This window comes from Lepus europaeus, chromosome 17 (assembly GCF_033115175.1).
Source record: "Lepus europaeus isolate LE1 chromosome 17, mLepTim1.pri, whole genome shotgun sequence".
In the NCBI taxonomy this organism is placed as follows: Eukaryota; Metazoa; Chordata; class Mammalia; order Lagomorpha; family Leporidae; genus Lepus; species Lepus europaeus.
This window is the reverse complement of record NC_084843.1, coordinates 68,835,949-68,857,538: the sequence shown is the minus strand read 5'-3', so window position 1 is coordinate 68,857,538 and position 21,590 is coordinate 68,835,949. Positions and strand designations below refer to the sequence as shown.

General features: G+C 48.8%; 1 protein-coding gene across 3 annotated transcripts in view; it reads right to left on the bottom strand.

The window, feature by feature from the left end:
- Nucleotides 1-21,590, bottom strand: part of SH2D4B (SH2 domain containing 4B) — a 111,489-nt gene that overhangs the window by 16,968 nt on the left and 72,931 nt on the right. For all 3 annotated transcript variants that reach the window (XM_062214249.1, XM_062214250.1, XM_062214248.1), the window contains 2 exons: nt 20,099-20,315; nt 13,106-13,230 (listed from right to left, as the gene is read on the bottom strand). In XM_062214249.1, coding sequence (XP_062070233.1) covers nt 13,106-13,230; nt 20,099-20,315 — 342 coding nt within the window. The remainder of the gene's footprint in view (nt 1-13,105; nt 13,231-20,098; nt 20,316-21,590) is intronic.

The following is a 21,590-nucleotide window of genomic DNA, read 5'->3' as shown; positions in this document are numbered from 1 at the left end:
CTATATGAGCCAGTTATTCCACTCCTGGGCATTTATCCAAAGGACATGAAATATCAAAGAATTATCTGTTCCCCCAGGTACATTTCAGCTCAATTTACAATAGCTAAGATATGTAATCAACCCAGATGCCCATGAACTAAAGACTGGCTAAAGAAATTATGGTATATATACACTATGGAATACTACACAGCAGTAAAACTGTCAGTTTTGCTCCTATAAATTACATTTTAAGTACTGTATTAGTTACTACAGATCAGAGAGACTATATGGTATTTATCCTTTTGTGACAGGCTTATTTCTCTAAGTACAATGGTTTCCAGTTGCATCCATTTTGTTGCAAATGACAGAATTTCTTTCTTTATGTCTTTCTTTCTTTTTTTTTTTTTTTCCTGCTGCGACCATAGTGGGTCCTGAGCACAGACTCAGCCCAAGCCAATTAGTCTAGGAATCAAAGGCAGAAGCAGACAGAGGTATCATCAGGAAACTGTGCCAGAAGCCAAGCATACAGATCAAGGCCCTCAAGAAGGACTAAGGAAGAATGCACCTGAGCCTACCTGTAGGTGCACACGGTGCCTCCAGGACCAGGCACCCAAGGTCACACAAGTAGCTGTAGCACTCTTAGGCCTCTGCAGAAAGGACAGGGCCAAGGTGGTGGACAGAGGCTCATTAGGGCAGGAGCCCCTCCCCCTGTAGAGAATGAAGGGGATTCAGAAGAAAAGGTGTAAGCTGGCCTAGCCAGCAAATCCAAGTGTGCTTTCACTGTCCCAGTACCAGCACCACTACTGCTACAGACAGGCACTTGCAGCCAGCACCTGGTACAGTGGGGTCAGCAACACCCACCTCCAGTGTTTCTGCACCATAAGCACAAATCCTGGGGAGTTCTTTCTAACACCTCCCTAATCATCTCCCTGGATTCCACACGGGTGCTCTCAAACAATGCCAACAACTTCAGGTTCACCATCAAAATACTTACTCCAACGACGCTAATCGGCAGCAGACCTAGGAAAGGGAAGGCACTTTATGCTCTCAAAGGACACTGTGCTCTAATGGACCCATAAATCCTCTTGTTAGCAAATCCTCCAAACAGACCTGGACCTCCAAGCCCAGCCCCTCCTCCACCTCCATTCCGTTCCCTGAAATCATTAGCTCGGAATTGAACCTGAGTAACCAAATGAGCTCTTTTTTATTTCTCCCTTAGCATTTCACCCTGAACAGAAAGAAACCAAGGCAGGCCAGCCACGATGTTTTACTTTTTATGGGTATCAATTTATCTGCTGTGCATATTTCTCAAAGCTTTCACTGCAGCTACGCCTCACCAGCTGACAACTCCTCCATTACTGCTTAGCTATCTCTCATTCATTTTTGTGACTTCCCTTTCTTATTGCCATACTTTCCAGACGATATCATTAAAGAGGCTGGAAGCTCTTCATTCTCGACAGTTTCTCAAAGCATTCTAAAGCCACAGAGATGATGATGAATGAGTTCAAATGCCTTCATTTTTTATAACTGCAAATGAAACTTAACCACGGCTAACTGCTGAGACAAGGGTTTCGCAGAGTGAACTTATTGGCTCTAGATATATTTATGCATGAGAGATAACACCCACGTCCACAGTGGTCTGCTTCAAGCAGATGTGCCAGGTTCTAATCACTAACGTCATTCCTAACAGGGGTTGGACCAACCAGCAAATGACCCCTGAAACTGGCTATACATGGGTCCCGGGTAGCACTTACTCCACCGGGTGTATACATTTATGGTATGGTTATTAGTTTAATGTCACTCTTGCTGATTACACTGGCAGCCTCACTACAGCAAAGACCAGGTTACTTTTCAGTCTATGGTGGACATAGCTTGGTCTTTCCTGCACCGTGCCATTCACCCGTCTTCTGGTGAGGGAGGGAACCGTGACCTTCCTTTAGGAAGTCACATGCTGCCCATCTGTGCCATAGGGTGAAGTCCACCTACCCCTACTGCTATCATGTGAATGCGATTTGGCTCCTGAACCCATACAGGACTTTAAACCCCCAAGTTGTAGGTTAAGAGAAGGTAGAAATTTAATCCACTTATGGTGTTTGGGAGGAGGCCTAGTCTGAGATCCTTAGGTCACTGGGGATGCACCCTGGGAAGGTAGATTCCTTGAGAGTTGTTATAAAAGCTTGAGCTTGGGCCCAATTTCTCTCTCTGCTTCCTGGTTTGTCCTATGATCCTTCCTATGCACCTGTCCACCACTGCTATCTACCATCCCAGCAGAGACCAAACCAAAGGCGCTGCCTTAGACTTGAACCTACAAAACTGTGAGCTAAATTAACACCTTTTCCCTTTATGCAGTTAGTTGCCTCAGGTATTTTGTTGCCATGACACAAAAGCTGACTAATACATGCACTCCAAACATGGCCACGTGACTCCAGACTAGCCAATCAGATAGCTCATAGACCGGGAATGGCATGTGGACATGTATCAAAATCAAAATCAGTAAGGCAAGCAATGGGGACTAATACTGGGGCTATTGGGAGCAAAACATGTGCTCTCTCCTGATGGATTTGAACCTAGAAGAATGCATGCATGCAATCTCAAGCCGATGCATTGCTTGAGAATGGAAAGAACATTGATGGCAACAAATGAGGGATGGAGAGGGGCCAGCCCCCTAGGAACCCTATCTAGGTAACTCAACAATTTCAAACATTGACGATCGCATCTTACTCTACGAGTACATAAGGACTTTGCAGACTGTATGGAGACTCACATGGTATCCTTTAAGAATTCTCTTCTGCCTCAGGAGAAGACACTCTCCCCAGCCAGGAACAGGGTACAGCAGCTGAAACAGCTGGCCTCTCAGACTGGAGATGGCTGGGGATAGCCACCTTTCCATCCTCAAGGAGATGTTCTGGACAGGAAATGGACCGACACCCAGGACTGTTACTTAACCTCCAGAAGCTCTATTTCCTCCCCTGGGAGATGTCAGCAAGGCTGCATCACTGACATGAGCAAGAATCCTGACACCGTCACCTCCCTCACCTCCTAACAGTGTAACCCGGACAAATGACTCCACTTCTCTGTGCCTCAGCTGCCTTTTCTGTGGAAAGAGACCAATGCTAGCATGTAGCACAAGGTGAGGGTGTAAAGATTAAACAAGTGAACATATGGGAAGTACCCAGCAGACTGCCCAGCATTCTGTGAGCACTGTGTACATACACGCTGGTATTACTACCTACTCCAGAGAGTTGTGTGAGGAATGAATGAAATAGTGATATTCAGTGTTTACTTGACCTAATGCCAGCAACAAAGTAAATGTCCAATAAGTTATTGGTTAAAACACAAAAAGTCAGTGTGGCCCCACAGGTGAGGCCAACCACTAAACTTCATGGATACTGGCCAGTGCTCATCTAAGGACAGGTACGAGGTCAGACATCCCCTGCCTAGTATGGCACCAATCCAAGAGGTAACTTTTTGCACCTCCAGATAGACACAGGCCCATACAGGGAACAGGGCTTGGAAGCAGAGCAGGCATCAGAACTCTAGATAGCTGGAAGAAGTAAAAATGTTGGGAAAACTGAGCCAGCACCGTGGCTCACTTGGTTAATCCTCTGCTTGCAGCACTGGCATCCCATATGGGCGCCAGGTTCTAGTCCCGGTTGCTCCTCTTTCAGTCCAGTTCTCTGCTGTGGTCCGGGAGGGCAGAGGAGGATGGCCCAGGTGCTTGAGCCCCTGAACCCACATGGGAGTCAGGAGGCTCCTGGCTCCTGGCTTCAGATCAGCGCAGCGCCGGCCATGGCAGCCACTGGGGGAGTGAACCAACAGAAGGAAGACCTTTCTCTGTCTCTCTCTCTCTCTCACTGTCAATAACTCTACTTTTCAAATTAAAAAAATTGTTGGAAAAACCATCACAATCTATGCTCTCCTGAAGCAAACATAAGCCCGTCTCTCTCTGTAGATCTTTTTTTTGAAGCTACCTAGCTAGTAAATCCTTAAGAAAAAAAAAAGAATGAAAAATATTCCATTATTTCTCAGTTAGAACAGTTTAAACAAAAACTTAACAGGAAAGTGGGTCAACTGACCTACTTTTTTCTCCTTTAGAAAGTTTTGCATTTGAGATCAGAGTTGGTGGGAAATTTCCTTCCCAAATTGTACTCAGGAGAGGGAAATTAGCAATCTGACTTGACATGATGGCTTATGACATGCTAACCAGCCTTCCAAGTGTCCTGTGTGTTACACATAATGTCTTTTTAAAAAATTACAAAATGGGTGTCATGGTCATAATGAAAGAAACTTTAGACTTGTAATTTCTGGAAAGCTAAATAAAGGTCACCTCCCTGCTGTATATGCAGTGTCATCTTTTTATTTCTGAATGACAGCAGTGACTTAAGATTATGAAGCCACCATCATACATGCTGTGGTGTGGTGTCTCCAAGGGCCACTGTGTGTATGTATTCCACTTATGTTTTCATGCCAGGCATTTTCCAAACACTTTATAAATATTAAAGCATCTAATCCTTGTAACACCACTATGGAGTGGGTATCATTATTTTCTCCAACCCTGATTTCTTCAGCAACCCTTTGGTTGACATGGATTTCAGCACCTGGGTCCACATTCCTAAAGTTCCCAGTACCCCATCCTGGTTGCCACCTCTACCAGACTCCAAAGCTTCACCATAATTATTTCTCTCCTCCTACTGATCTTGGAAGCCAATGACAGAGGTCTGGACTGTTTCACTCTCTCCATCTTGACCCCAGAAATTCTAACTCCGGAAATAAATCCCAGGAGCAAACAGGACATTCCCAGACTCTTCCTCCAAGTCAGGTCGGATACCAGTGACAGCTCTACTTTGCAAAGTCACACAGTGAGGAAAGGTGAGACGTAGACTGCACCTAAAACAATGTACTAAGAATCCAATAAGTGATTATAAATCCAGAGAAGACAGCTTTGGTCCTAATATCCATGTCTAGACTGCAGTATATTCAAGGAGGTAGCTAGAATGGAGAAGGTAAAACTAAGAGCCAGAACCTCTGTGTCTTGTCTCAGCTCCTGTGCTTACTGCTGTGCAAATGTGGATTAGTTTTTAAAGCTCTCTGGGTCTCAGTGTGGACATCTGCAAAGACCTGACCATGACCAACTCCAGCAGCAATTAATAGCACCATGAGATGGTGCACAGCAACACTGCCAGAGGAACACGTGGGACTAAACAGCAGCACCATGCAGGAAGGATGCCCAACGGCCAGCCCTGGTCAGCCAGCCCAACCTCTTCCTGCTCTGTGTGGCCCAGCAAGGAGGTGACCTCCCAGCCTGCACAGTTAGAGGGGCCAAATCTAAACTCAATTCTCACTCAGCTACGGCCTTGCAGGGCACAATCCTTATCCACCTCATTGCAGGCTGCCTCCCCTGATGACAGGGTGAGCTCCTGGGAAGGAGCATCTGCGATCCTCAGCCCAAGACTCCCAGGCACCCACTCGGTGAACAGTCCCGCAACTGGACCAACCTCCCCAATGTCTCTAACCACCTGAAAAAGCTTTGGAAGCTTGGCAGGCACAGAGCCAGAGGTCCCGGGTTGATGTTAGCAGACCCGGCCCTCAGCATCACTAACTGTCCAGACTGCCCGATAGCAAGCTGAAGCCACCAAAATCTCTTCCTCCTATGGAGGTGGAATGTACCTCTGGAGAACCCCAGCCCTGAGCCTTCTTGAACACTCCCCTTTCTCAGGCCAGAGCAGCAGGACCAAGAAGTGCAACTTCTGCTCCTCCATCCATCCCACCCCATGGCATATTTCCAAGACAAATACTCCCCCGGGACCTCTATGTCCTTCCTTTCCCTCAGACACATTTAGATGTGCTGTGATATAATCCAAACAGCAACATGGACAAGGAGTCTGAAGATAGGGGCTCATTCCAGAACCAGCAGCTCTCTGACCTTCAGCGGCACCCTCTAAACACAACCTGAGGTCACAGTGTGGAAGACAGGAAGTGGTCTTCATGCCACTTGGAAGCCCTCTTTAGGCAAGAAGCCATCCCTACCTGCTGGACTCCCTGCAGACTGCTCTGTCCACATGGGTGGGGACTGAATCCTCTCATAGGCACTCTGTGCCTGTCAGAAAAGGCATCAAGCCAGCAACACCTCACCAGGTGCAGCTGCTCCCCAAGTCCAGGTGAAGCCACCCCTGAGATCCACTCCCAGCACCTGAGCAGAGTCCCATGGGAAAGATTTACCAATGATGCTAACCACATGGTCTAGATATAGTCCCACTTTATACTGAGCAGCAAGACAGCCAATGGGTTGTTGCCAAGTTAGTAAACACTGGACTGCACTACACTTCTTTGCTAGAAGTAAAACTCAGGAAGAAAAATGGGCTCTGAATGAGCCAATGTATAGATAGAGGACATTCTTAATCATTTCAGATACATGTCAAAGTCCAAAAATAGACTTTTCCCAAAGCCAATCTCATAGCACTGGCATTTCTCAGGAGCAGTTTTATATAACTCAAAGTCTCTCTTAGAACTCGTGGTCCATAATAATGAGCAGAGGAGCAATGAGGAATTAATTTTCCATCACTCTTTTTTAACAGAGGAGACTTTCTGGAGAACTTCATGGTCCCAGAGGGAAGCCTGTTCCCATCCCCTCGCACTCTGTACTCTGAGCTAATCCCCCTAGTCTGTTTCCCAGTGAAGGTGCAGTCACTGGTGGTTGTCCCCAGACTCCGAGAGCCATCAGCGCCCACACCGACGTGGCTCCTTACAGTGATCCAAGCACTTCTGCTGACTTGATCCTCACAAGCATCCTAGGAAGTAGACACTGTAATATCACTTTCACAGATGGGGGACTTAAAAGTCCCACCCCAGGGCCGGCACCATGGCTCACTAGCCTAATCCTCCGCCTGCGGCGCTGGCACCCCCGGTTCTAGTCCCATTTGGGGCACTGGATTCTGTTCTGGTTGCTCCTCTTCCGGTCCAGCTCTCTGCTGTGGCCCGGGAAGGCAGTGGAGGATGGCCCAAGTTCTTGGGCCCTGCACCCGTGTGGGAGACCAGGAGGAAGCACCTGGCTCCTGGCTTCAGATCGGCACAGTGAGCCGGCCGTGGCAGCCATTTGGGAGGTGAACCAACAGAAGGAAGACCTTTCTCTTTGTCTCTCTCTCTCACTAACTCTGCCTGTCCAAAAACAAAAAAAAGTCCCAGGTCACGGAGCTGCTGGGTTCTGGAATGGGCCCATATTTTTAAATCCCTTGTCCATGTTGCTGTCTGGATCACACCACAGCACACCCAAGTGTGTCTGAGGAAAGGGAAGGACGTAAAAGTCACAGCATTCATTTTCAACTCGCATCTAAAACTCAGCTACATTAACTAGGAGTGTTTTACCTAGGAAAGAAAACCTTAATATTGGGATTATGATAGATCATTTATTTGGCTTAAATTCTTCTTCCCTTTCCATCTCCACACCTTTTTTTAAGGTACTTATTAATTTATTTGAAAGGTAGAGTGAGAGGGAGAGAGGGAGAGGGAGAAGGAGAGGGAGAGAGAGAGAATCAATTGTCTATCTTCTGGTTCATTCCCTAAATGCCCACAACAGCCAGTCTAGGCTATCCAGGTCTCCCACATGGGTGGCAGGGATTCAAGTTCTGCCTCCCAGTTGCATTAGCAGGAAGATGGATTGAAGGAGGAGTAACCTGGACTTGAACCAGGCACTCCCTAATTGGGACAGGGGCATCCCAAACTACAGCTTAACCCACTGCCCCAGGCCACCACAACCTTTGCCATACAGCTTTGTGCTTCCTAATAAGAAAAAGAATATATTTCCCCATCCCTCAGCCCAGTGGCATGTTGTGGCCAATGGCACGACAGAGGGCTGGACCTGAGACTAGACTTCTGCAGCCTCATGTACTGTCAGCTGCTCTCAGGGACCTGTGTTATTGCCATGAGGAAAGCATGCTTGAACTAGCCCATGGGTTCTGGGAGGAGCAGGAGAGGAAAGAGGAGCAGAGTTGCTCCAGCTCAGGTGCCCAGCCACACCCAGTAGAGAGCAGAGCTCCCTCCCACCTACAGCAAAAGCTCCTTAACAATTACACTGCTCTAGGTGGCCTGTGGGGTGGTGTGCTTCCTGCCTCTCTAAGAATCGGTACAGAGGGTGTCCTATTCCCTCCCCATTATGAATTCTTCCAATAGGAGAGAAGATGAACCATACCAGTTGCTCTAGACTTTGGGATTTCAGGAGTGAATAAATCTACAAAAAAAAAAAAAAAAAAAAAATCTTGGGAACCAACATAGGGCTGCTAATTTTTTGCTGTTCAAGCAAGGGCAATATATAAAAATAACTACTGCTTACTCTCACCATCAATTGAGTAGAGATAGGACATTTAAACACTAAAGCTGAGGCAAGGATACACTCTGAGAATACAACACAGTTCTTTCTAAACAAAGAAACTTGGCCACCCTCCATAGGGCAGCCTTTTTCTTCCACTCTGTCACCACTCAGTAAAAACTTGGTCACTAAATAGCTCCATTCTGTGTAAGAGCAGCATCCCTGCATGCTTTATGGTACCACTGTCAGAGAACATGAAATCAGTTACATAAATTGTGAGATTTAAATCTTGGTTCTGTTTGTTTGGCGACAATATAAAAATTAACTTTTTTCCCATCCTGGTAGAGAATAAAGCACCACGGCTCACTAGGCTAATCCTCCACCTTGCAGCGCTGGCACACCGGGTTCTAGTCCCGGTCAGGCACCGGATTCTGTCCCGGTTGCTCCTCTTCCAGTCCAGCTCTCTGCTGTGGCCAGGGAGTGCAGTGGAGGATGGCCCAAGTGCTTGGGCCCTGCACCCCATGGGAGACCAGGAGAAGCACCTGGCTCCTGCCTTCGGATCAGTGTGGTGCGCCGGCCACAGCGCGCCAGCCGCGGTGGCCATTGGAGGGTGAACCAACAGCAAAGGAAGACCTTTCTCTCTGTCTCTCTCTCTCACTGTCCACTCTGCCTGTCAAAAAAAAAAAAAAAAAAGATAAATGAGAACACCTCTGCTGCACCCTCCCCGTCAGCTCCTCGGTGCGGTCGGAGCAGCTGCCAGAGCCCCACCTCCGCAGGATATGGAGTTGCCCTCGGCAGGTGCCCAGGAAGCTATGCTGTGCTTCCATGGCCATAATAATGCATGAGTGACAAGGAAAGTGGTGATTTAAATGAAGGCTCTATCACGTGCTGTAGGGCACTAGTGAAGGGCAAGGAATCCCTGCTATCAGCTCCAGGGACACAGGCACAGCTGCCCCGAGTGTTGACTGTCTTCCCTCTGAGCCACAAACAGCCACTCCATCCTTTTGTGGGTGCCTGGGAAAAGGAAGTGATCTAAAAGTGAATGGTAGTTATGATACAGTCCACTGTCATTCACAGCCGCCCAGCGCCAATGAAAAGTGAGCAACAGTGACATGTGTCAGCTCCAAACAGAGGCCTCAGAGGCCCAGCTGTGGCTCACCAAGGTCTCCCCCTACCTTGACCATGAATCCTCAAGTTTCCAATAGAGGAACTTCCTTCTGTCTGAGGCCCAGATTAAATTCTGCAACTAGTTCCCAATGGAAATGTGACATGTGGTAAGAAATAAACCTTGGGGACAGGCGTACAGCTGCTGCCTGCAACAATACATCCCATCTGGGTGTCAGTTAGAGTCCCGCCTGCTCTACTTCAGATCCAGCACCCTGCTAATGAACCTGAGAAAGTAGAGGAGGATGGCCTAAGTACTTGGGTCTCTATACCCATGTGGGAGACTCAGACTGGCGCAGCTCTGACCTAGCTCCTGCCGTTGTAGACATTTAGGGAGTGAACCAGTAGCTGGAAGATTCTCTCTCTCTCTCTCTCCCCCTCCCCCACCCCCTCTCTCTCCCTCTCCCTCCCTCCCTCTCTATAATTCTGCTTTTTCAAATAAATAAATAAATCTCAAAAAAAAAAAAAAGATGATCCATTGGATGCCCACATCCCATAACAAGGTGCCTGGGAGTCTTGTTTCTATTCCCAATTCTACCCTCTTGCTAATGTGCATCTGGGAGGCAGTGGGTGATGGCTTAAGGAGCTAGGTATCTACCACCATGTGAGAGACCTGGGTTGAGTTCCCAGCTCCAAACTTTGGTCTGGCCCAGTCTCAGCCATTACTGGAATTTGGAGAAAGATCCAGCAGGTGGAAGCTCTGTTTCTCCATCTCTCTCTCTCCCTCTCTTTCTCTCTCTCTCTCTGCCTCTCAAATAAATAAATAAATAAGTAAATATTTAAAAAAAAAAAAGAAACAAAACCTCCATTGGTAGAAGTCACTGAGACCTTGCAAGCACTTGTTATTGAGGTGTAACAAAGTCTTTGCTGACTAACACAATGGGATGCTGTGGACTGAGCTGGTGGGCTCAACAGTAGCAGCAACAGGGAAAGGTGGTGAGTTCGTCTTGGATGTGTTTCTGCACCTGACTCCAGGCCAGGTAGGAAGCACAGGTGACAGCTGAACACAGAAATGCCTAAAACATATGACCTTAGCGCCACTGAGGACGTAGCCACTGCATGAAGCCCGCTGAACCTTCTCACATGTGGGTCTGGATTTTCTGATTACTTCCAGGTCATGAGACTCACACACCTACCAAGGCCTAGTGCAGAGAATCAAGGTTGTTTGCTGGAATCAGAAAGCTTGGGATCTGATCCAACTTTGACACCTCATCCCTACCTTCATCCTTTCCTCCCACGGACACTTACTGCGGCTAGCACCAAGTGAAACAGACCTTAGCCTCACAGCCCTCATTCAGGTAGGAGAGCAGACGATAAGCAAATAAAACAAGTATCCACTGGGTGGGTACTCTTCAGGAAATCAATGGGGTGAGTGGAGAGAAATTGGGGAAGACCGATTTAGGGAAGGGGTTGAGGAAAGATCTCTCTGGAGAGGGGATATTTGAGATGAAAAATGAGAACGTGTCAGCCATGCAGAGAGCTGGGGGAAGATAGCAACAATAATTGCAAGGTATATGAGATGGAAAAGGGTGGCTCATTTAGGGAACAGAAAAAAGGTCAGGCTTTGTGAGCAAGCTGGGCAGGAGAGAATTCTGGCACGAGGCTGGAATGGGAAGCTAATCCATCGCCTGGGGCCTTGTGGGGCCCAGCATGGACCATGGAGTCCATTTCAAGTGTGAAGGGAAGAGGGGAGTGGTAGGATCTGGTTTATATCAAAAGGTTGAGATGATGTGTGAAGGACAGAGTACACAGGGGACAGGCCCATGTGGACACTCCTGCAGCTTGGACTGGGTGGTGTCATCACCTCTGTGACCCTGAGGGGTCCTTGTGGTGCTGCCTCTCAGTTGTATCATCTGGACAGAGGGCAGTTGCCTGCACTCCACATTCCCAGGCTTGTGGGGCTCCTGGAGGTGGGGATGAAGGTACAGATGGCCTTGCTCACCCTGTGTGATCTATTCTAAGACTCCAGCAGCCTTTCCTAGAGTCAGGGCCATGCCCAGAGCTTGCCCAGGAAGGATTCTCTCTTCCAGCTGTGTATTGATTCTTAGGGTCCAAGTCTCTAGTGCACTCATCTATTATCTGGATGGAACTGAGAACACTGGAAGCTGGCCAGGCAGGAGGTTGGCAGTGCACACCACTAGGGGAAACACAGATGAAGACGGAGGCTGAGCAAGCTCCCAGGAGTCTGGCAAGAGGGAAACAGAGGCAGGTAAGGGTCAGATGGTGCTAACTCTGCCAGGAGAGAACTGTTGCAGCCACAGGGTCCCAGACAAACCTGAGCTCACTGCTGGTGAAGGGAAAAGGCTCAGAGAGCAAAGCCAGGATGGAGTTTATCCAGAGAAACCAGACAGTCTGGGTCCGGCCGCTGCAGGACATGTAGCAGAAGGAAAATGTCTCAGCAGAGACCATCCTGGATCAGCCAGTCCTCAACTGACCTCCAACTGCCCAGACACACATGACCAAGCTCAGCCAAGATCATCTGAGCCTGACCCTGACTAGAAGAATTGCCCAGCTGATTTTAAAACTCATGAAAAAACACCAACTGCTTATTTGCTTTAGTGGAATGCATTTTGGGGTGTGTCGTTCTACAGCAATAGCTAACTACCCAGGGGGACTGGGTGGCCAGCAGCCACTCCTATATCCCTGCCTCAAGTCTCTGCTGAAGTCACAGTCCCATTTCCCTGTTTGGAAGTTTGCGTGTTCATTATCACTTGACTGGGGTCTGGGCTTTGAGAGATTCTTGAACTTGACTTTGTTAAGTTCCTTGGTGACCTTATAAACCTCCTCCTCTCGTTGAGCTGCAGTTCTATCATCTGTGAAATGAAGACTTCCAAGGAGGCTGTCAGCTCTGATGTTCTCTTTAGATGCCTCTGATCTCTTCATTCAATCAACAAGCACTTACTCGGAGCTGCAGTGGGCCAGGGTGCAGCCAGGATCTGGGGATGCAGGGTCAGACACCAAAACATGGGTCCAGCCCACCAGGAGCTTCTGGCCCAGTGAGAACTGATTGTCCTGTGAGCACAGAGATGAGGCCTTGATGCCTTGGAGGGGCTGCTATGACTTTTATGGGTGAGAAGCTTAATCTCCCAAGTCATGAGCTTGGAGTTGTAGGCCTGGGAAGTAATTACTATGAGATGAGGTCATGAGGGAAGACCCTCCGGGGTGGCATTCATGGCTTTCCAGGAAGAAGAAGGGAGACCCACACTAGTAGCTTGCTCTGTCTCACCACGTGCTACCCTCTGCCATGTTAGGATGCAGCGAGAGGCCCTTACCAGGTACAGGACAGAGACACATGCCATGCTCTTGGAATTCTCAGCCTCCAGAACCATGAACTAAACAAACTTCTGTTTCTTATAAATGTCCTGGTCTAAGGTGTTTTGTTATAGTAACAGAAAATGAACAAAGACGGGGGCCCACGGCAGCCAAGGAGGCGTGTGGCGGAAACAGTGGGCAGGATGCCTCTCATCCCTTTCCAGAACAAGGAGCAAGTTCTCACTCCTCATCCCTGGGGCTTCCTGTCACCCAGCTCCTGCTCCAGGACAGAGTGTGGTGTCTAAAGTCTCTACCTCTGATTATCGCATCCCTTCAGACCCTCCCCCACCCCCAGAGACAGGCAGAGGCATGGCCATCACCAGCCCAGGGCCTGGAAAGTGGTCCTACCATGAAACCAGGGGGCGATGCATTTGGTGTTTCTCTCGAAGCCAGCGCGGCGAGGCAGCTGCTCCTCCTTAAACCAGCGGACGATGATCTCCGTGGAGACAGGACGCAGTGGACGCTCCCAAGTTCTGCCAAGGAGGGAGGGAGTAGTGTGGGGGAGTCAGGAAGGGAGAGGAGAGAAAGGGAGACAGGGAGGGCCATTGAGAGAATTGAATAAGCATGAAGTCCACATTCAGGTCCATGGAGAGGATTTGATGAGCCCAGGTACTTGAAGGCACTTTGCGGATTATAATGGACCAGCTGTTATTATTTTTTCCAAAAGAAAACTGTTACCACTTACTTCCAAAAAAAGCCACACAGGTGGGAGTGAAAAGAGGCTAGGAAGGGATGACTGAGGGAAAGAAAAGACTTTTTTTTCTTTGCAAATAGCCAGGGCATAAATATCAGCCTCAGTGAAGATGGATCCTGATGGAACAGGAGCAAGTTATCAACGTGAGTGTCCCTGTCCCTTGCCCATCTCCCCTTCTCCTGCCTCTGCCAGCTCCCATGCTTTTGTGAGACAGAGCCAGGACTGGGAACAGACAGGGAGAAAGCAGAGAACCCCAATCTGCCTTGGAATTGACTGCAATTCCCCACTCAGGACGTAAAAAAGGACAGGACAGGGGAGTTGGAGAAGGGAGGGAACTAAACTGTACATCAGCTGACAGTGGTCGAGGAACCCTGGGTTGGAGACCCAGAGATGAGTGAGAACACGTGAAGAATCTAGGAGATGAACTATACACATTTTTCTTAAGAAATAGCTTTTTATTTGTTTTTAAAGATTATTCATTTGAAAGACAGATTGACAAAGAGAGAGAGATTGTCCATCAACTCGTTCACTCCCCAAATGGCTCCAATGGTTGGGGCTGAGCCAGGCTGAAGCCAGAAGTATGGAACTCCATCCAGGTCTCCCATATGGGAAGGACCCAAGCACTTGGGCCATCTTCTGCTGCTTTCTAGGTGTATTAGTGAGGAGCTGGATCAGAAGCGGAGCAGTTGGGACTCAAACCGATGCTCATATGGAATGCCAGTGTCATAGGCAGTGGCTTAACTTGATGCACTGTTGATTTTTTTTCATGTGCACCAAGACTCTCATTGCTTTGTGTCTGAGCTATGGTTCATGAACTCCGACAGAGACTGGGCCACATAAGACCCCTGCTATATTTGGGTTACACTCAAAGAGTTTGACAGCACATGACACATTACAAACATTCAACTACCGTTTGTTGAATGAATCCACACTGCAGCAATATGTGGTGTGGAAATACAACCTCTGAACAGCCACAGCCAAGACCTACCTTGAACAATCAGAACCTCTTTGCTACTTCCAATTGAATGGCAGAAACCTAGTAAATGCTTATTTTGTCATTGCCACCCACCTCCTCGTACTGGCATCCTGAATTCACCACTGTCATCACTGTCTTTTTAATAAAACAAATGCCAGCTGTCCCCTCACGCTGTCTCCAGGTCAGCACTTGGATACTGAGCTGAGCCCTGCCAGCCAAGCCCCAGAAGGAAGCTCCTTGCATATTTTTACTTGTCCTAAGATGAATTCGATTACACATAGATGTGTGCACACATGCACACAAACAGTAGTGAATGCTGTAGAGTTTAGGGAAGATTTCAGAAGAAAGGCAAGGGACCACAGCTGGGTAAGCCACCTCCTGCAACACCAGCATCCCATACAGGCGCCAGTTCCTGTGGTGGCTGCTCCACTTCAAATCCAGCTCCCTGCTAGTGTGCCTGAGAAAGCAGCACAAAATGACCCAAGTACTTAGGTCCCTACCACCCACGTGGGAGACCCAGTAGAAGCCCCTGGCTCCTGGCTTTGGTCTGGTCCAGCCCTACCTGTGGTGGCCATGTGTAGAGCAAACCAGCAGATGGAAGACCTCTCTCCCTTCTCTCTAACTATGCCTTTTGAAAAAATTTTTAAAAATTAAAAGAAGGATAGAAGGAGGAAAAGAGGGAAGAGGAGGAAGAAAGACAGAGGTGAGGTTACATTGCATAAGTTAAAGCCCCAAGCTTGTTTTCCAAGACCTGTCTTCCCCCTCACTGCCTCTCTAGACTTGGCTTTGCCCCTATAACCCTCCAACAGGCCTTACTCTCCACTGTGTCCTCCCTGGGGCCCCCCATCCCCTCTGAGTATCCTCAGATGCCTTTCCTCTTTACTAACCAGCACCAGGAAGCACCTGCTCCACCCAGCCTCTTCCTCTGCATTTGCATTCCCCCAAAAAAATCCCTGTGCTCAAGGGGAAAACTCTTCATGTTTCTAGGACTCAGTCCCTTTAAAAGGCAAAAAGGAGGTTATAAATAACAGCCAGGAAAGCTCATTCCCTCTTGTCCCTCTGTTTCTAAGCAATGAATCTGAATTTGTTCCTAAGCAGAGGATTTCTGAGCAGGGAGTTTGATTTCTCAGAATATAAATGCTATAGGAGAGGGGCACTTGGAGCTCTTCCTGCCAGCAGTGTGTGTTCACGCTGCACCAAGACAAGGGTTTGCTAGACATGGCCAGTGCCACAGCGTTGACAGCAGTGAGGCCACAGGGACGTGGCCAGAAGAGGGAAGCAGATAAGTGACTCTCTTTGTGCTGGGGCCTGCCTGAGGCCCACTGTGGAAGCCACCGCTCCCCTGTTGCCTTCACACAGCCAACCTGGAGCCAGGCTGCACCATGGTCCATGAGGCTCCATCACATGGGCCCCAGGGACAAATCACAGATTTCTTTTTCAAAGCACAGAAGGAGGAAAAGGCTTTTTTTAAAGATTTATTTATTTATTTGAAAGTCAGAGTTATACAGAGAGAGAAGAGGCAGAGAGAGAGGTCTTCCATCTGATGGCTCACTCCCCAATTAGCTGCAACAGCCGGAGCTGCGCTGATCCAAAGCCAGGAGCCAGGAACTTACTCCGGGTCTCCCACATGGGTGCAGGGGCCCAAGGATTTGGGCCATCTTCCACTGCTTTCCCAAGCCATAGCAGAGAGCTGGATCGGAAGTGGAGCAGCCAGGTCCCAAACCAGTGCCTATATGGGATGCCAGCGCTTCAGACCAGGGTGTTAACCCGCTGCACCACAGAGTGGCCCCTAGGAGAGCCTATGCACCAAAACACAAAAAACAGAAGAGAAAATTTGACATCATAAAAAAGAAAATCCAGAATTTCTGCATGCCATAAAATTCTATCACAAAAGTCAAAAGAGAGATGACAACCTGAGAAAAACTGTTTAGAACAAAGGGATCCTCTGCCCTAGTACTTCAGGAGTTCCTAGCTATCAATAAAGACCAACCTCACAAAGAAAAATGGATAGAGGATGAGCAGACTCATAAGGAAATAGCAATGGCCCTTAAACATATACCCATGCTTAGTCTCTCTCATGAGTAGAAATGCAGGTTTAAGATGTTAAGCCTTAAGATGTTATTTCTCACACAAAAATTTGCCAGCACACTATAGGCAAGGCTGAGATGACCATGAGTTGGCACCAACACTATGCAGGGGTGGAGCAAGCTGATGACCACTGTCAGTATTTTCAGTGTACACAGCCCTTGACCCAGTCATCCCACTCTTGGGGATTTCTTTTGCAAATAATACCTATGTGTATAAAACAGCGAAGGTTATGCATTAAGCACACTGTTAGTGATAACCAAACAGTTGAGACAGCACCATTGTCCATGAATAGTTTTCAATATGCAAATTACAGTACATCTATGCAGCTATACAGCTGTGAAAGAAAGAGAGAGAGAGAGAGAAGAAGGAAGGAAGGAAGGAAGGAAGGAAGGAAGGAAGGAAGGAAAAAAAAATAGGGGCCCAAGCTGTGGCATAGTATGCTAAGCCCCCACCTATGGTGCCAGAATCCCACACAGGCACCGGTTCATGTCCCAGCTGCTCCTCTTCTGATCCAGCTCTCTGTTTATGGTCTAGGAAAGCAATAGAATATGGCCCAAGTGCTTGGGCCCCTGCACCTGTATGGGAGACCTGAAAGAAGCTCTTGGCTCCTGGCTTTGGATCTACCCAGCTCCATACTGCCTTTTGGGGAGTGAACCAGTGGCTGGAAGACCTTTCTCTCTGTCTCTTCCTCTCTCTGTAACTCTACTTCTCAAATAAACACATAAAATCTCTTTAAAAAAAAAAAAGTAAAAAATAAATAAGCTAAGAGTTGATAGGAAGACTTTCAAAAGATAGATAAATGGAGGGAAAAAAATCAAGATGCAACCCCATGTATAATATGCAAACTTTCATACAAAAAACGAGAAGGGGGAATAAGACTTGTCACATCAGTAGTTGCAAAGAGAAACGAGGTGGGGGATCACATGAGGAGCAGGAAGCATCATTGCTCTGAGGGCAAAGAATATCGGACAGATGGAAAATAGGAAAGGAGCTGGATTTTTCTCAGCACAGTGCCAGAAAACTTCAAAAAGTTCACAGAAAATATATATTATTTTTAAAAACTATGCATGAGTTTCAAAATTTTTTGCACCAAAATATACCCATCTTTTCATTTCATTTTTGAACAAACTTCTTGAATTACTTTCCAATAGCTTCCTTTTTTTTTTTTAAGAGAATTTGGCTACATTACTGCACAAATATATGAAGTTCACTTGAGCCAGTGTTTGGAGTCTTCTACCACTTTCCATTCTATTTTTTTTAAAGATTTATTTATTTATTTGAAAGTCAGAGTTACACAGAGAGAGAAGGAGAGGCAGGGAGAGAGAGAGAGAGAGAGAGAGAGAGAGAGAGGTCTTCCATCTACTGGTTTATTCCCCAGTTGGCCGCAACGGCCAGGGCTGTGCCAATCCGAAGCCAGGAGCCAGGAGCTTCTTCCGTGTCTTCCATATGGGTGCAGGGGCCCAAGGACTTGGGCCATCTTTAACTGCTTTCCCAGGCCATAGCAGAGAGCTGGATTGGAAGTGATGCAGCTGGGTCTTGAACTGATACCCATATAGGATACCAGCACTGCAGGCAGTGCCTTTACCCACTATGCCACAGTGCCGGCCCTCTATATCTTTTCAAATTTTCTGGTTTGAGAATCATACCTGACTAGAAGGAAGGTGGGAGAAAGGCAGGTGAGAAATGAAGACAGGGCCAGCTCTCCCTAGACAGCAGGGGAGGGAGAAGAAGGTTGTGAATATCCTCAAATCACAAGCCATAGGGCCGGCATTGTGGCATAGCCAGTAAAGCTGCCGTCTGTGACCCAGGCACCATACATGTGTGACAGTTCAAGTCCCAGCTGCTCCACTTCTGATCCAGCTCCCTACTAATGCACCTGGGAAAGCAGTGGAAGATGGTCCAAATGCTTGCGCCCCTGTACCCACATGGGAGACCTGAATGAAGCTCCTGGCTCTTGGCCTCGGGGCAGTGCTGCCCCAGCAGTTGAAGCCATTTAGGGAGTGAACCATCAAATGAAACATGGAAGATCCCTCTCTCTCTCTCTCTCTCTCTCTCTCTCTAATTCTCTTTTTATTTTTTTTAGATTTATTTTATTTGAAAGACAGAGTTACAGAGAGAGGTAGAGACAGAGAGAGAGGTCTTCCATCAGCTGGTTCACTCCCCAGATGGCTACAACGGTTGGATCTGCACCAATCCTAAGCCAGGAGCCAGGAGCTTCTTCTGGGTCTCCCACATGGGTCCAGGAGCCCAAGGACTTGGGCCATCTTCTACTGCTATTCCAGACCATAGCAAAAAGCTGGATCAGAAGAGGAGCAGCTGGGACTAGAACCAGCATCCATATGGATGCCAGTGCTGCAGGTCAGGGCTTTAATCTGCTGCGCCACAGCGCCAGCCCCGATTTTCAAATAAACAAAATAATTTTTTAAAAATATCACAATCTGGGGCCGGTGCTGTGGTGTAGCGGGTAAAGCTGCCCCCTGCAGTGCTGAAATCCCATATGGGCGCCGGTTCAAGATCTGGCTGCTCCACTTCCAATCCAGCTTTCTGCTATGGCCCGGGAAAGCAGAAGATGGCCCAAGTCCTTGGGCCCCTGCACCCATATGGAAGACACGGAAGACGCTCCTGGCTCCTGGCTTTGGATTGGCACAGCCCTGGCCATTGCAGCCAACTGGGGAGTAAACCAGTAGATGGAAGACCTCTCTCTCTCTCTCTCTCTCTCTCTCTCTCTCTGCCTCTCCTTCTCTCAGTGTGTAACTCTTTCAAATAAATAAATTTTTTTTTTAAAAAATCACAATCCAAGCAAACTCAGACAGTCCCCCATCACCTAGGGGTGAACTGACTCTCCCAAAGGTTACCTGTAGTTAGGGATGATCCACCATTTCTGGATCCTTGCTCAGGGCAGTGGTTACTGAATGATAATAGAGGGACGGAGGACAGGAGAGGAGAGGAATCAAACCTCAGTGCTGGCCTGAGGTGGGGACAGGTGGAAAGTGGAGTGGCTCCCAGTGACCCCTCAACCTTCAGCGCGGCCAATCACGGGCAGTCGCCCAAGCAACCTCACGAACCAAACCCTTCAGGAGCACAAATGTGTGTGAGGGCCCTCCTGCCCTTAGTTAGTGCCATTCTGCAGCCCTGCCATTGGAGCTGGGGGTGACCCCACGCCACCGTGGTTACAAAAGGCTGCAAGCCCCGGTCCGCAGGTCACCAGGCCACATTTAAGCTGTTTGAGTTCTTCCATTACAAGTTCTTAAGCTGGGGGTCCGTGAATCTTTAAGTGTGTAAAACTGAAGGCAAACATTGGTGGTATTTACACACGCACATTTGGAGGAAAAGAGAGGCGTACAACTTTCTTCAGATTCTCAGAGGAAGCCTCAACCCTAAAATGGTCAAGATTCTCACAACTCTCAAGTTATGAGAGACATCTGAACCCACCCCACTCAGTCTACCTCCTACCCCTTTATACAGACTGGGACACTGAGGCCCACAGGGGAGAAACAAGGAGCCCCGAATAGCCGGGGCACAGCCCAGACTGGAATCCCACTGTTGCTTGCTCCAGCCACGCTGCACGGTGCCTCTGACTTACCGGACAGGCATAGCAAGCGACAGAGGCGGGCCCGGGCCCGGGAGGTGGTCGTAGAGTCTGGCTTCCTGCTCGTGGCTCTGGCCTAGCTCCTGGAACATGGAACTGAGGCCAGCGACGGTGCCCTTCTGGATGGCACGGAGCGAGTGGCGTCGGTACTCGTCCCGGGCACGCTGGGCTCGGCGGCTCCTCTCTTCATCTGCCGCCTTGGACCTGCGCACTGGAAAATCAGACACAACGCCATCACTCAGACCCACCACCCAGACTGTGCACTGCACAAACCTGGACTAGGGGCAGTCCAGGAGCCCCAGACTCACCCAGAGACCCAGGATTCACATGGGCTGCATGGGGGCCCAGAGCCCAGGATGGCAGGCAGGCAGGCCCGGCCCTCATAGCATCCCAAGGCAAACCCATCTCTGGTGGGGGTAGACATTCTCAGTAGTTTCAGATTGTCTGGCTGTTCCTGTAGTCGCATTCCAGAATGACCAAGCAACCTCTGGATGGAAATTTCCATCTCCACACGCTCTTCTTCCTGGGAATGCCATCCTCAGAGCAGCTTCTCAAAGTCTCGCTCATTCACCAGGCTCAACTGCACCTGTCAAGGTAGTCAGCTTCTGCAAACACCACCACTGACCACCCACACTGACCACCGGCTACTCACGCTGACCACCGTGCTGATCACCCATGCTGACCACCCATACAGATCACCATGCTGACCACCACACTGACCACCACGCTGATCATCCATGCTGACCACCCAGACAGATCACCATGCTGACCACCATGCTGACCACCATGCAGACCACCACACTGATCATCCATGCTGACCACCCACGCTGATGGTGCCCTTTCTCTCCCCAGGCAGGCCCTGGGCTCTCCTTCCTGTGCTTTGCAATATCTAATTACAGACACTTTGCCCAGCTGCCCACCAGAGCCCGTCACCATTCCTGCTCCACAAGTGAGGATGCCCAGGCCCTGGGACATTAAAGTCACTTGCCCAAAGCCAAAGAGCTAAGAAGGAGCAGGCCCAGGGTTGCAGCCCTGGTATGCCTGATTCCAGAAACCAAGCGGCAGGCCCAGGGTTGCAGCCCCACCATCCCTAACTCCAGAACCCAAGCAGCTTCTTCCCACCACACAGCCTCACCTCGTAGCCTCCCTTGATTTAAATCCCATGAATCTGACCCCAGAGCGTGCAACCTCCTCACGTCCCTCCTCTGGAAACGGAGGCTCCAGGCAGGTCAGCGACTTGCCCACGTGCATCAGTGGCCACGTGGGGCCAGGAAGCGCACTTTCTGCTATCACAGGATGAGCTGCTGGGAACACTGGGGTCCCCATCCTGGTGACCTTTCCTTTTTTGTTTCCTGTGACCTTGAGCACTGGAAAATGAGCATGTTGGAGGGAGGGGAGAGGATTGTTGTGGAAAAAACTCAGTCACTCCACAGGTTACAGGGCTCCGAGACACCTCCTCTCTGGCCTGTCCTCTTTTTCTGCTCCT